The sequence below is a fragment of the Berghia stephanieae genome, unplaced genomic scaffold (assembly GCF_034508935.2).
Source record: "Berghia stephanieae isolate SIO BIC M18660-M18661 unplaced genomic scaffold, UCSD_Bste_1.3 scaffold965, whole genome shotgun sequence".
Classification (NCBI taxonomy): domain Eukaryota; kingdom Metazoa; phylum Mollusca; class Gastropoda; order Nudibranchia; family Aeolidiidae; genus Berghia; species Berghia stephanieae.
This window is the reverse complement of record NW_027629616.1, coordinates 1-15,345: the sequence shown is the minus strand read 5'-3', so window position 1 is coordinate 15,345 and position 15,345 is coordinate 1. Positions and strand designations below refer to the sequence as shown.

The window sequence follows — 15,345 nt, the reverse complement described above, 5'->3', positions numbered from 1 at the left end:
GTAAAAGAAAATGGTTTTGGGTTTTTTTAAAAAATTGAATTTGTTCCATGGTAAAAGGGTAGTCTCAGACCATTCGGCCCACGAACCGGTTTTCCAATTTCTATAGCATGAAATGGACAATAGTAATTTTGCTACCCTTTGGATAGGGAGCTAGTCTATCGCAAAGTACTGCCACCAGATCTAACAGATCCAGCTACCAATCATGCTGGGTGGACAAGGAGGTTAGAAAAAAAATCCAAAAAAAAAACAACCTTGACAGCACCGGGGATCGATCTCGGTGCCCTTGATTGTTAAGCGAGTGCTTACCAACTGAGCTATTGGACCCCGGGGTTTGGTGAGGATAAGGTTTAAAATGGATGAGAGACCGGAGGGGGAAGAGGGGGGGGGGGGGGGGGGGGGGGGGGGGGGGGGGGGGAAGGGGGGGGGGGGAAGAATAATCGTTGGGGAGGTTTAAGAAAATTTAAAGAATTATTGTTTGGTTATGTGGGTGATTACTTAGCGGGCAAAATTTTGTCCTAGATTTTGCAGGGGGAGGGTATAATTAACAGAAATGTCCATCCCAGCTATTTCGGGCCGGCGAGCTACTTCTTCTCTCCTTCTCTCTCTCTCTCCCCTCTCTCTCCCCTCTCTCTCTCTTTTCTCTCTCTCTCTCTCTCTTCTCTCTTCTCTCTCTCTCTCTCTCTCTCTCTCTCTCTCTCTTTTCTCTCTCTCTCTCTCTTCTCTCTCTCTTCTCTCTCTCTCTCTCTCTCTCTCTCTTCTCTCTCTCTCTCTCTCTCTCTTTTCTCTCTCTCTCTCTCTTTCTCTTCTCTCTCTCTCTCTCTCTCCTCTCTCTCTCTCTCTCACTATTTCATCACTCCTCTCTCTATCTCTCTCTCTCTTCTCTCTCTCTCTCTCCTCTCTCTCTCCTCTCTCTCTCTCTCTCTCTCTCTCTTCTCTCTCTCTCTCTCTCTTTCTCTCTTCTCTCTCTCTCTCTCTCTTCTCTCTCTCTCTCTCTCTCTCTCTCTTCTCTCCTCTCTCTCTCTCTCTCTCCTCTTTTCTCTCTCTCTCTCTCTCTCTCTCTCTCTCTCTCTCTCTCTCTCTCCTCTCTCTCTCTCTCTCTCTCTCTCTCTCTCTCTCTCTCTCTCTCTCTCTCTCTCTCTCTCTCTCTCTCTCTCTCTCTCTCTCTCTCTCTCCTCTCTCTCTCTCTCTCTCTCTCCTCTCTCTCTCTCTCTCTCTCTCTCTCTCTCTCTCTCTCTTCTCTCTCTCTCTCTCTCTCTCTCTCTCTCTCTCTCTCTCTCCTCTCTCTCTCTCTCTTCTCTCTCTCTCTCTCTCTCTCTCCCCTCTCTCTCTCTCTCTCTCCTCCTCTCTCAAAATATACCCCAAAAAAATGATTTCAAAGTTTACGAATAAACAAATAAATAAATACACACCGAATTTGTCATGGAAATTATATTTTAAATGGCATCAATGTCTATAGGGCACCGCATCTATTCGACCCGTAATGAACGTGGTCAGTAGAAATATGCTCTCTTCATTTTGTATTAATTCTTATTTTCATTTTAGGGGTAACACGACACTAATAGGCCATTTGTTTTTTTTTCTTCTGGTTTTCAATTACACACAGGGTGATCAGATAATTCTGTAAAGTTCGTTGTTTGTTTGTTTTTAAGGGTTTTACGGCGCTTGCAACACATCAAGGTCATATCAGCGCCAGTAAAAAGGAAGAAAATGGGATGTAAAAAGTTCTAGAATTACAAATAAAGTACCCGAGACAAAGTAAGACATAGGGGAACACGGAACAAATAGGGATCAGATGTAGATTCCAAGAGCACACTATCAAAGTTCTTAGTTTGAGACCACCTATCTGGACACAAGCACAAAATCCAACAAAGAGGAACACACTCAAGTGCTAAAATCATACATTCAAAATAACAAATATAATAATAAATAACAGAGAGATGATTTACAAGGAAAAAAAATATCATCTCTCAAAACAATAACTATGCATTTGACTGTTTCCCTCCCAGCTAGGACTCCGGCCAGGGCCAGGACAAAACCAAGTAATCTCATTCTATTTTTGTTTTTGTTTGTTGCTTTAGGTCTCTTCCAACACAATTGAGGTTATATGAGAGACTGCTGAAACAAAAAAAAAAACAAGCAATCTAACAAAAATAGTACAAATGTCAATCAAAAGCATAACCTAAAGATATCATAAGCTAAATTATAAATAACCAAGAACAAACAGGCAGAGGATTTACAGGAAAAAAAATATCCCCTGTCAAAAATACAATCACAAACCAAAGAAGCAGGATAGGCTAGTAAAGAGAAGAAGAAACGACATCACTATCGGATCGTACACCCATGCGAACATCATAGGTATATGATTCAAGGGTGAGATGCTCCCATCCAACCACCCGCCAAATGCTAAAATCATACATTCAAAATAACAAATATAATAATAAATAACAGAGAGATGATTTACAAGGAAAAAAAATATCATCTCTCAAAACAATAACTATGCATTTGACTGTTTCCCTCCCAGCTAGGACTCCGGCCAGGGCCAGGACAAAACCAAGTAATCTCATTCTAAGACAAAGACAGAAATCATGTTGGAAAACAGATATAAGGGGATAGAAGACACAGTATGCCCCCCCCCCCCGCCCTTCCCTCTATGGGAGGTCAGGAACACCACCCGGGGGGAAAAATAAGAGATAAGCTAGTTTTGGAAAACAATTCTTCATTCTATTGAATCACTCTGTCTGATAACATTTATATAATAACATTTTCAGCATTTCTAATAAGATTTCATTTCAGTCGGAATACAATATATAAATATCTATATAGTTTTTTTTAAATCATTAAAAATATTTTAAAATCTTGAGCGCAATATCCACTAAACCTGCACAAAGCGCTTTACAAGGGGTCCCTGACCAACAGCAACACGTAACATGTAGAACGAGACATGATGCTTGTTAGAGGATATTAATATTACAATTTTTTTCCAACATAAACAAGACTTAACGGCCAGGTACTCATTTTACACCCGAGTACAGTGAGAGAATGTGAGTAATGAGCCTTTTCCAAGGACTCAACTATGTGTCAATTGACTGAGGCTCGAAATGAAGACCTTCCAATCCGAAAGCTGGTGTCTTACCACAAGTCCACATAGCTGCACAGAAAAGTTTGTTTTAACTTTAAAACGTTTAAATTTAAGGGTCCAAAAGAAGTCAATATCCTCTTCTAAATATATTACAGGTTTGTTATCTTCATATTTTTCATATGTGCGCATTCATCTTAACCAATGGGAGCGATCTATATTCATGTTTCCGTCCAACCGAGTCATCAATCACGTGATTTGTTGCTGTCCAACGATTGGACATTTCTGAACAAATGTAAACACGCTGCTTTGTTTATGAAAGTTGTAAACATACCCATGTGTCAAGCTGAATCCAATGACCAATCGTAATGTTAGATGGTTCAAAATCTGTGAACACTTTTCACTATGTGGGTCACTTTGAGCACATTTTGCAATGTGACCAATGACCTCGAGCACATGGAAAGTTAATATAGATCGTGCCCATTGATATTTAAAGTAAAAGGTTACTTGTAAGACATGAAAAAAATGTTTTCTTGTACCACATTTCCAGTATTATGATTGATATATATGCAACGAAATTGGATTCACTGGAAGATAAAACCAAAAATATACATTATGTGTAGCGTCAACCGGGATTAATTAGGCCACCCGGGGTAACTTAGGCCACTTACTGAAAACAACATTGCTTATTATAAAAGTCAACTTACAGGTAGCTTTTATCTTTTAAATGATAAAAAATCCAATAGAACTAATAATCACTCATTAAGTTAACTTTAAAATAAGCAATATTTTTTAATTCTAGTAATGGCCTAAGTTACCCCTGGTGGCCTAAGTAACCCCGGTTGACGGTACTACAAGTAATATATAAAATTATGTCTGTTGTTTTTTTTTTTACATACAACTGTGTCAAATAAAACCCCCGTGTCCCTGAACTATAAAAATCAATGTTCAACACTAAGCTGCCAAGCGCTGTGGATCGTAAAAATTTTTGAACAAAAAAAAAAAAAAAAAAAAAGGATGAGTTTATCCCTCTCCTTACCAACTATAGGAAAATCGTCACATTCGTTACGATACTACCAACATTTTTCTTATTCAAATTTCTCTTGGATATCATAAAATTTAAACAAAATGAACAGTGTGTTGTAGAGCATGTTTTTGCTAAAGAAATTATTTATCGCAAGATATTGCTGCTATTGGGTTTGAGCGATAAAAAATCTCTTTTTGTGTTAGTTGGGTGCGAAGTTTGGGGAAAATCCTGAAAATGGCTGGTAAGAAGAGAGTTAATTGGTTCAAAAATTTACACCATGAAATTTTATAAGAGTTTTGTTAAAATCAAAAATGAATAACAATAACAAACAAATCAGATATAATGTTCACATCATGATTATAATTATAACAATTAAAATTAAAATGACGCTATAAAAGTATAAAAGCTATACACACATTAAAAAAAACATCAAATCAGTGATCATCGTAACATACAACACAAGATATGTCAAGAGAAATTCCTCACCAACTCCTATGAATACTTGAACAGCCTTTTCCCTCCCAAATAATCTCAGGTTTAAAAATCTTTGACACACTGAGTGAGTGTCGTTTGAATTCATAAATAATAGCATTCAATAGTCTGATATCACATCGCCCAGCAACGAGCAGCTTGGTTCTAAACAAAGAAAATTGGTACTTTTTATTCTTCATGCTGGCTAGAACTTTTTCACATGTCGTGTGATCAGAATGTATAAAAGTCAAAACATGATTATATTTATATTTTTTAAATCTTCTGAAAACACTTTTATGATCGTCTGAGAAATATTTCATAGGGGCGTCCGCCATTGTTTCGATAGTTTAGAACCAGTTACTACATTACTATGCGTCATTACAAGGGAAGTGACGTCATGTCTGTTGTAGCCCATTGGGATCATGGGTTGACGGTAAAAAGTGAGAAATCATAGGAAACTAGTCTTCTTTGGGGAAGGTTATGCATATTCATGAATACCAACGGAATTTAAGTTAAAATCTTCAGGAGAATCAATATTTTTGGAGTAAATAAATAATAATTTTCTGGCCAAATACGTTTTGTCAAAATTTGGCATGATTACCATTTCTATGTTATAAGCTCGGTCTTTGCCATTTTTATCTGAGCATTCGTCCTTGAGAACAGCTACTATCCCACAGTCCCCGACCGGATTGGAACCTTCTACACTTATATCACGTCACAGTCATCAGCTTGTGGTTACAGACTTTACTATAGTATTCGACACACACAGTAAAAAAAATTTAATATGTCAATCATGTTAGTGATATATTCATCATCATCATCATCATCATCATCATCATCATCATCATCATCATCATCATCATCATCATCGTCGTCGTCATCATCATCATCATCATCATCATCATCATCATCATCATCATCATCATCATATTCAATCGTCAACACCATCAACGTCATAAAATAATTATTCTTGAATTTGTCTATATTAAATGGCTGATAATTTCATATCAGTTTTTTAAAATTTATTTCGTTCATTCTTTAAATCTTTTATGTTGTGAATGATTGAGAAGAATTATCTATTTATTTATCTATTATTTTGAAACAAGTGTCCAAAACAAGTGTCCAATAAGCAGAACATTGAGTTGCAGGATCTTTGAGAGGAGTGTCTCATGAGGAGTGTGGGAATGTTGAGCGATGGGGGTAATTTGGTCCAAGGGGTAAATAGTTATTATAGACAGGCAGGCCATTGACTGAAACACAACACTTGAGAGAAAGAAAAAAATGATGGATATCCGTTGGATTTCCTTCATTTTTGAGCTACAACTGGGACCTTCAATTTGTAAATGATTTTTTTTTCCTGGAATATGAAATATTTAAGTTAGCACAAGATTTTCATCATCGTGTAGAAGGGGAGGGGGGGGGGGGGGGGGGGGGGGAGGTAATCTGTATTCATTCTATGTAAAATGAAGCTTTGAAGATTGTTTTAAAAAGGTCTATAGATATATACTTTCTAAATAATTGTAAAACCTGCAATCTTTGGTGAATTACATCAAAATCTTCAAGTTGTGAAAGCGCGCAATCACTTAACTCTCTTGAGTTTACTACCCTCACTGAAAATCAAACAAATTTGTTCCATTTTTTCCCATTCTTATAAACTCAAGAGGCTTACACTTTTTACACTACCCACGATTGGTCTAGATGCACATATTAATATAAACATTTCTGATATAACCGAATACAATTCCTAGGCTTGTTTTTTAACATCGTTGTAATATTAAATACATCATATTTTGCATTGATTTGAGTTTGACAGTACTTCCATCCATCAAACGATGATCCAATAATGAAATTTGATTATCGGAATAATTACTGGAAATAAGAACAGGTTGTCATCTCTGGTCACCTATGGACAATTTTCCTCGTCGGATCCATCTAGGCAGTCTGTGATGGAGTCACAGAAGTTGTTGGCGTTCAGACACATTCCATTGCGACACGGCTTCTCGTCACTGGCACAGTTTCCTGAGAGGAAGAAGAGAAAAAATGGATTAAAAGATGGGAAAAAGAAAGATTGGATTAAAAGATGGGAAAAAGAAAGAATGGATTATAAGATGGGAATAAGAAAGAATGGATTATAAGATGGGAAAGAGAAAGAATGGATTATAAAATGGGAAAAAGAAAGAATGGATTATAAGATGGGAAAAAGAAAGAATGGATTATAAGATGGGGAAAAAGAAAGAATGGATTATAAGATGGAAAAAAGAAAGAATGGATTATAAGATGGGAAAAGAAAGAATGGATTATAAGATGGGGAAAAAGAAAGAATGGATTATAAGATGGGGAAAAAGAAAGAATGGATTTTAAGATGGGAAAGAGAAAGAATGGATTATAAGATGGGAAAAAGAAAGAATGGATCATAAGATGGGAAAAAGAAAGAATGGATTATAAGATGGGAAAAAAAGAATGGATTATAGGATGGGAAAAAGAAAAAATGGATTATAGGATGGGGAAAAGAAAGAATGGATTATAAAATGGGGAAAAGAAAGAATGGATTATAAAATGGGAAAAGAAAGAATGGATTATAAAATGGGAAAAAGAAAGATGGATTATAAGATGGGAAAAAGAAAGATAATGTCTTACCATTTTTCAGAGGTTAAAATAAATAATGTTAATTACTTATTAGTGTAAAAATAAATAACGTTAACTATTTGATATTACATTACAAGTGTTTCCCAAACCAACAGCAACACTTAACATGCTGGGTGAGACATGACACTCGAGCAGACTTGCTCAGTTCTTTATCTTTAAATGTTGTTAACTGCTTAGTACTCATAGAGAATGTGAGTGAAGAGCCTTTTCTGAAGGACTTCAACTATTCGCCGCTCAGAGCGGGTCTCAAACACAGGCCCTTCTGATCTGAGTGTCATACCACTAGACGGCATAGCCACTCCCGAACCTACTGCTGGTTTCAAAAGCAATGGCCTACATATAGTAGTTAATTTTACCTTGATTGGTCCCCTTCGTTGTTTCTGGGTCTGTGGTTGGTTGCGGCAAACCTGCAGATTCTGTTAGGAATTACAAGATGGTGAGGAATTAGTAATAAGGAAAAAAAAGAAAGCAAAATAAACTTGACCATGTATATAGCACAATATCCAATAAATGTGCTCAAAGTCCCATGCCAATAACAAGACTTGTAACATAAGATAAGACGCCTGTAAGGCCATGTTGAAATTCTTTTCTTTTTGTTTTTCCACAGAGACAGGTACTCATTTTACACCTGAGCATGGGATGGGAAGAGAAAGTCAGTAAAGAACCTATTTTAAGGAGTCAATTTGGCACTGCTCAAAGTCGGACTCAAACCCGGGACTTACCAATCCGAGGGCGAGTGTCCTACCACAAGACCACAAAGCCACAAAAATGAGTAAAAATGAAGGTAAGAATTTGTATAAAGGATTTTTTTTTTTACCAATTAAAATGTCATGAAAAATACCAAGCGGAAGTGTCTTTTAATAATAAATATGCTAGATTTTTAAAATTGGTTTTTTAGTATTCAAATTGCAAATCCATGCATGCCTAACTCGGTGTAAAAATTGAAAGCATCACCAAGCTTGAACTATGACATGTCAGTCACTAACCACCATGATAGGATTTTTAAAACCAAAATAACAAATGTTTTTCGTCTGATGCCTCGGCAAATATCAACAAACGGGTATCTTCCACAGAGAGAAATTCTATCAAATACTATTATCTCTCCGATATGGTATTGTGATGAAAATGGGGAAATAGATATGAGGTCAGATTTCGAGTCAGAATCAAACCATGCTTGCAATAATGCTTTTTAATGTTTACTTAATGCTTTACGCTATAGATTGTCAATTTGTGAAAAACTAAGAGAAAGGTTAGTTACAATCAAACCTCTGTTAGCGGTTAATGCTGCTTATTACTGCCCTTGGTGATTAATTCCTATTATCATTATAAATCATCACGATCATCACCATCATCGTCATCACCATCATCATCATCATCTCTTTCTCTTCTTTCCTATTTGCAGCCTCAGGTTAATTTTTTTTTTTTTTTTACAAAAGTCCAGACCAAATTTTCAAAAAAGATATTTCGCTACTCATTGTATTGAAATACATACGCATGCCAGTGCTCAACCTATCCACGAATACAAAAGACATAAGGTGAAAAACTAAAGTCCAAATTCATTGACATGCAGAGGATGCAAAATCTTAAGTCCTAGAGCATACAATAAAACACATCATCGACCACAACACATATCATCTCAATACTGAATCATGGGAATCGCTTGCTGACGACCGCAGCGGGTGGAGATATGCGGTGATGGAGGGAGTAAAGAGAGGTGAGGAGAGGAGAAAGAAGAAGTTTGAAGAGAGGAGGAGAGCAAGGAGGAAAGAGAGGCAATAGATCCAAACACAAAACACACAGTCAAACTACGTGTGCAACAACTGCGGTAGAGACTGCCATGCAAGGATTGGTCTGCTGAGTCACACAACCGTCGCTGCTCTCAACAAGACTGATGAGACCAAAGCCATACAGGGCGCAAACCATCGTCTCTTGAGACGGAAGGATGCCTACTACTGAATCATAAAAGATGTGATGGAATAAATACAACCAGAGTCCCAATAAACAACAACAACACTCTGAGCATTTATTATTAGCACAATATCGAATAAAAATGATAAAAGCAATTTACAAGGGGTCGTCGCTAGTAAACAGCAACACTAAACATGAAGGACGTGGCATGACGCATGTGGTGTGATATTATTACACTTTTTTGGGGACAGAAATAATGCTGTCAACGCGTACCTACTCATTTTACACCTGAGTACGGTAAGAGAATATGAGCTTTTTTAGCTTTTATAGAAAAAAAGAGCTTTTATATAGCGCAATATCCACTAATGTGCTCAAAATGTTTTCATACAAGGGGTCCCTGACCAACAGCAACACTTAACATCTAGGACGGAAAATGACGCCTATTGGTGATATTACAATTTCTATTCGAACAGAGACAACACTGTTAACAGCCAGGTACTAATTTTACACTGAGTACGGTGAGAGAATGTGAGTAAAGAGCCTTTTCCAAGGACTCAACTATGCGCTGAGCGAGGCTTGAACCCAGGACCTTCCGATCCAAAAGTGAGAGTCATCCTATTGGCGATAGTGTGAAAAACAAATAACACGGTCACTTTGTAAAATGAACTTGACATAATTTGGTGAACAATCTTGGTATAGTTTTACTTGATATCCCGATAGCTTTTGACAATGTTTCAAACAGGAATAAAAAATAAAATCCAAAAACTCCATAGAAGGCACTGGAAGAAACAATATGATACATAAAATAGAATGTCTTTGTGACCATACAAATCATTTCCTAAACCCCTCCAAAAAATAGACACAGAAAAAAAACAAGCTTTAGAACAAATCTCAGACAATCACAAAGCAACAACAGGGCTACCACAATGGTTGGTCCTGGTTCCAGCTTTAAATTCCAATCAACCGATGCTATATGCAGTCGAAACTATATAATTACAACATCTTGTATGAGGAAGACCGCATTTCATTCATTGATAAGGATCTAGCATTGCATTAATCGGGAAACCAGTGGAAATTTTGTTTGATTACACAAAGAAAAAAATACTAGAGAATAAAAACAAAACAAACGAAAATAAATAAATAAATAAGTAAACAAAATAAATGAATGAAAAAAATATAAATAAAGAAAGAAAGATAAAAGGAAAGAAAATAATAAAGAAAAAAAGATTAAAATAATATTTTTTAAGGGTTTTATGACCCATTGAAGTCATTTCAGCGCCAATAAAAAGGAAGAAAATTGGATAGTCAAAGGTGCTGATTTGGAATTGAAAACACATGAGAAAAAGTAAGATAAAGGATAATTGGTTCTAATAGGGAACAGATGGAGATTCCAAGAACACACTATCAGTGCACTTAGTTTGAGATCATCTAAAAGTTACATCCAGATACAAGCACAAGACCCCACTGAGAGGAACACATTCGAAGGTTTACAAACCATTATATATCTAAAGCAAAAAAAAACAAAAAAAAAAACAAACAAAAAAACGACTAAATAACAGAAAGATGATGTACAAGGAAAAAAATATCATCTCCCAAAATTTAAACTATACAATTGACTGCTCCCTCCCAGTCAAGGACTCCAGCCAGGGCTTGGACAAAACTAAATAATCCCATTCCAAAACAAAGACAGAAAGCAACTCGGAAAACAGATATAGAGGATAGAAGACAACGGGTGAGACCTCCTGTCCACTATGGGAGAGAATGAAAGAAAATCGATAACACAATTGAATACTAAAAACACCAAATTGAGATCATCATGGCAAAAAAATACTGAACGAAAATTATATCATAACTTCAAAAAAGAACACAAGCTCAATGACGTACGTTTTAGGCAATCGGCCCTTTTTCATCCAGGAACAAAAACAAACAACAACAAAAAAATAAATAAAGTTCAGAAATTAGTGTGAAAAGGTTAATTGCAATTAGGAACAAAAACATCTGTGTCCAAGAAACACTCCTACAGGAAGTGCAAAAACACAACAAAACACTCCAACAGGAATTGCAAAAACACAACAAACACTCCTACAGGAAGTGCAAAAACACAACAAACACTCCAACAGGAATTGCAAAAACACAAACAAACACTCCAACAGGAATTGCAAAAACACAACAAACACTCCAACAGGAATTGCAAAAACACAACAAACACTCCAACAGGAATTGCAAATACACAACACACAAATATTCACCATACCAACATGCTGGGAGTTTGTTAACCTGCCTTGTCTTCTTAGAAAGTTTTAACACATTCGGAAAAAGCTCATATTTGTGTCTCATATATGTGACCCTTCGCCTCAAAACGGTATTAAGTCGGGTTGGTTAAGGTCTTGAAAATAATTTATAGCCAGAAATATCAGACTTGTGTTGAGTTTATGTTTTATTAAGAAGAATGGATACCATACTTTTGGGTGCCAATGCCAACAATTTATATTTTTGACCGGTTTAACATTAAATTCGACTTCTAAGCTATGGTTCGTTCCGACATAATACCGTTTTGAGAGATGGGTCACATATATAACAACAAAAAAAAGCATTTAAAAAATATTTTTTTAAAAGACAGAAAGGAAGAGTGCACAATGCCAAGCTTGCAATACCAGAAGAGACGCACACCAACTACACATTCTTTCCTTTGTTGATCCACCTATGTACACACCACTCCACATTCTTTCCTTTGATGATCCACTAAGTCCCACACCCTAACATTGTTTTCTTTGATGGTCCACCCGTGGAATTATCTCCACAGAGGTGGTATGCACAGACTGGCTGGCGATACTTTCAATTGGATATAGGCGGGTTGTCTGTAGAAAATTGGGTTATTTCGAGATGTATGAGTTTTGGTATAAATGCAATATAAAATGAGGTCGGACCCAAGATTGTAGGGGGATGAGTAGACGTGGAAGAAGACAGAAAATAAAAAAAAGAAACAGGAGGGGGGAAACTTTGACGGATGGTGAAAATATCAGACTTGCCTACTACTACAAAAAAATTTCGTATAAAAATACGAATTTTTGACTTAACAGCAGAAATAAATAAATATACATTTTTATTCAATGCAATGAGTAAAAAAAAAAAAACTTCAGTGCCACAAAAATCTATTCAGGGTTTTGAAGGCATGTTTAAATACTGCTAAAGATAAAATATTAATTTGTGAAGTTAATCATAGTGACTTCTATTTATTTCTTCCATCTGAAAACTAAGGTCTGCAATATTGAGGGCAGTACGGGAAAGTCGAAGAGTAAGAATAGTTAGGAAATAAAAAGTATCCTCCAGTCCCAGGTGTGTAAAAAGAAAAAAGCATGATTATGAATCATCTGATGTTTTGTTTTTTTGGTTTTTGATTGTTTCATTTCTATCGCAACATAAATTAGACCATAATAGTAATAGTACAGGGAAAAAAGTATGAGGGGAGGACGAGATAAAGGGGAGAACAGAAAAAAAAAAGAAGGGAGGTGTATTGTACCTATGAGGTAGGCAGAAAAGTTCCACACAGTGGCTCCATTTTGGACCAATGCACCAATAAATATAATTTAATACCTAACAGTTACCACGCACTAAATTATCAATCTAAAAAAAATAGAGATGATTCACAAGGGAAAAAAATCATCTCTTAAAATAGGTGCATGGGATCAGCAACCATTCCTTAATCGTTGTGAGCTATGATCCCCACCCATAATTTTCTATAATCCTTTGTGTAAAAATGTACATGATTCACTGAGATAGCAATAGAATCATACAGTTTTGTCTCACATTACACTTGCAAGGGGAAAGTCACTGTAATTTTCTTTTAGAAATAAAAATTGAACAAAGCACGTTATCCCATTTACAACCCAAACAGACAGATTATATATAGATTGAACATAAGCCACTTTATCCATTTACAACGAAACAGACAGATTATATATAGATTGAACAAGCCACTTTATCCCATTTACAACGAAAAAAGACAGATTATATATAGATTGAACAAAGCCACTTTATCCCATTTACAACGAAAACAGACAGATTATATATAGTAGCCCTGATAGTGACATGCTGCCATCACTAGACTGGGTGTAATGTCACATAGGCATGAATTATCAGATGGTTTTCACACACACACACACACACACACACACACACACAAAACACAAACACACACAACCCCCCCCCCCCCAAAAAAAAAAACAAACCCCAAAACAAAACAACAACAAACCAGAAGTGTTGTATAAGTCATTCAGCCATCGATCCATAGGGCAAGACCCGATATCTACAAGAGACTGAAATTCATCCAGTTCATGTCATCGACAGCAGCCATCAAACGATTCATCCTAATTAAGATGATGACCCCTAACCATCCAATGTTCATTCATCCCAATTAATATGACCCTAACCATCGAATTTATTCATTCTAATTAAGATGACCCCTAACCATCCAATGTTCATTCATCCTAATTAATAAAGACCCCTAACCATCCAATTGTTCATTCCCATTCCTAATTATTTGACACCTAACCATCCAATGTTCATTCATCCTAATTAATATGACCCCTAACCATCCAATGTTCATTCTTCCTAATTCAGAGACCCCTAACCATCCAATGTTCATTCATCCTAATTAATATGACCCCTAACCATCCAATGTTCATTCATCCTAATTAATATGACCCCTAACCATCGAATTTCATTCATTCTAATTAAGAGTGACCCCTAACCATCCAATGTTATTCATCCTAATTAATATGACCCCTAACCATCAATGTTCATTCATCCTAATTAATATGACCCCTAACCATCCAATGTTCTTCATCTAATTAATATGACCCTAACCATCCAATGTTATTCTTCCTAATTCAGATGACCCTAACCATCCAATGTTCATTCATCCTAATTAATATGACCCTAACCATCCAATGTTCATTCTCCTAATTAATATGACCCCTAACCATCCAATGTTCATTCATCCTAATTAATTTTGACCCCAAACCATCCCAAAGTTCATTCTTCCTAATTCAGATGACCCTAACCATCCAATGTTCATTCATCAATTATATAGACCCCTAACCATCCCAAGTTCAATTTATCCCAATTAATATGACCCCTAACCATCCAATGTTCATCATTAAGTAAAATGACCCCTACCCTCCAATTTTTCATTCTCCCAATTAAATCCCCCAACCTCCAATTTTCTTTTCCCATTAATCCCCCAACCATCCAATGTTCATTTCCCCAATTAAGAACCCCTAACCCTCCAAAGTTCATTTTACTTTTGTTACAGATTTGCATTTTTTCCCAAACTTTTGATCTTATGATTTAATCAGCAAAATATTAATTTAAAAAGCATTTAAAAAAAAATAAAAATAAAATAAAAAAAATTTTTTGTATTAATCCCATAGGGGAATTTTGTTTTAGGGGCTTTCCAAGGGAAGACTGGAATAACCCAGGGTCAGCTGCAGTGCAGCGCTGCAAATTAAGCTATGGGGGGGTGACTTGTCAAGGAACATAGCACACAGCGGATGATCGAATGGGAACTTTTGGGTACAAGCAAAGAGGGAAAACCCTGAGCACCTTCCTCTTTTAAAAGTGCAATATCCCCTAAATGGTTCAAGCGCTTAAAAGAGGTCCCTCATCGCACAACACTTAAAAAGTAAACGAGACAAGACCTTGAGGCGAAATACAATTTTTTTTGGAAGGACAAAGTTGTTCGCCGGTATTTATTTTTTCTGAATATGGGGAGGAAAGTGAGTAAAGAAAACCCTTTTTCCCGGGGTTCAAATGCTGGACTAAACCTTGGCCCTTTGATTGAAGATTGAATCATCCCCCAACCACAATTTCAATTTATTCAATACTCTGAAACTAAGTATGTGGAAAATTGTAGTTAAAATTTTAATATTTCTGGCCTTTTAGAATAAAAACAAGTGTAACAAAATAAAAGGTTTCACGTTCGTAGTAAGTTGCACATGAAGTGCCCCTTGAAAATTTTTGCAAATTCCCAAAAGGGAGCCTTTCAACAGCTTCACCTCGTTCAGCGACAAAGGAAGCCTTTCTCCCCTTGGGAAGAGTCCCCATTGGACTTCCCCCTTGGGGTTTTTTTGGAAGGGGCCAAACCCCCTCTGTATGAAATACACACAACCTCAAGTTTATGATATACATGTTTTGTATTTTTTTAAGGGTTTTACCC

General features: G+C 36.4%; 2 protein-coding genes across 2 annotated transcripts; both read right to left on the bottom strand.

The window, feature by feature from the left end:
- Positions 1-495: 495 nt before the first annotated feature.
- On the bottom strand, positions 496-1,273 carry LOC144962364 (uncharacterized; the record flags this gene model as incomplete). Its single annotated transcript, XM_078895257.1, has 2 exons — positions 496-795; positions 1,118-1,273. Coding segments are annotated over 2 exons (456 nt in total), but the record flags the coding sequence as incomplete, so codon positions are not given.
- A 4,738-nt stretch (positions 1,274-6,011) lies between these two features.
- Positions 6,012-15,233, bottom strand: LOC144962365 (MAM and LDL-receptor class A domain-containing protein 1-like). Its single transcript, XM_078895258.1, has 3 exons — positions 15,107-15,233; positions 7,577-7,636; positions 6,012-6,593 (listed from the first exon to the last, which is right to left on the bottom strand). Exons 1-3 carry the CDS (start codon positions 15,231-15,233, stop codon positions 6,478-6,480), a joined length of 303 nt encoding a protein of 100 aa, XP_078751384.1. The 3' UTR covers positions 6,012-6,477.
- Between the last annotated feature and the right edge of the window lie 112 nt (positions 15,234-15,345).

Coding starts and splice junctions, on each gene's coding strand:
- LOC144962365 (XM_078895258.1), bottom strand. CDS start 15,233: ATGGGGACTCTTCCCAAGGGGAGAAAGGCTTCCTTTGTCGCTGAACGA. Junction 7,637..15,106: donor ATGTGCAACTTACTACGAAC/GTGAAACCTTTT, acceptor AATTCCTAACAG/AATCTGCAGGTTTGCCGCAA. Junction 6,594..7,576: donor AACGAAGGGGACCAATCAAG/GTAAAATTAACT, acceptor TCTTCCTCTCAG/GAAACTGTGCCAGTGACGAG.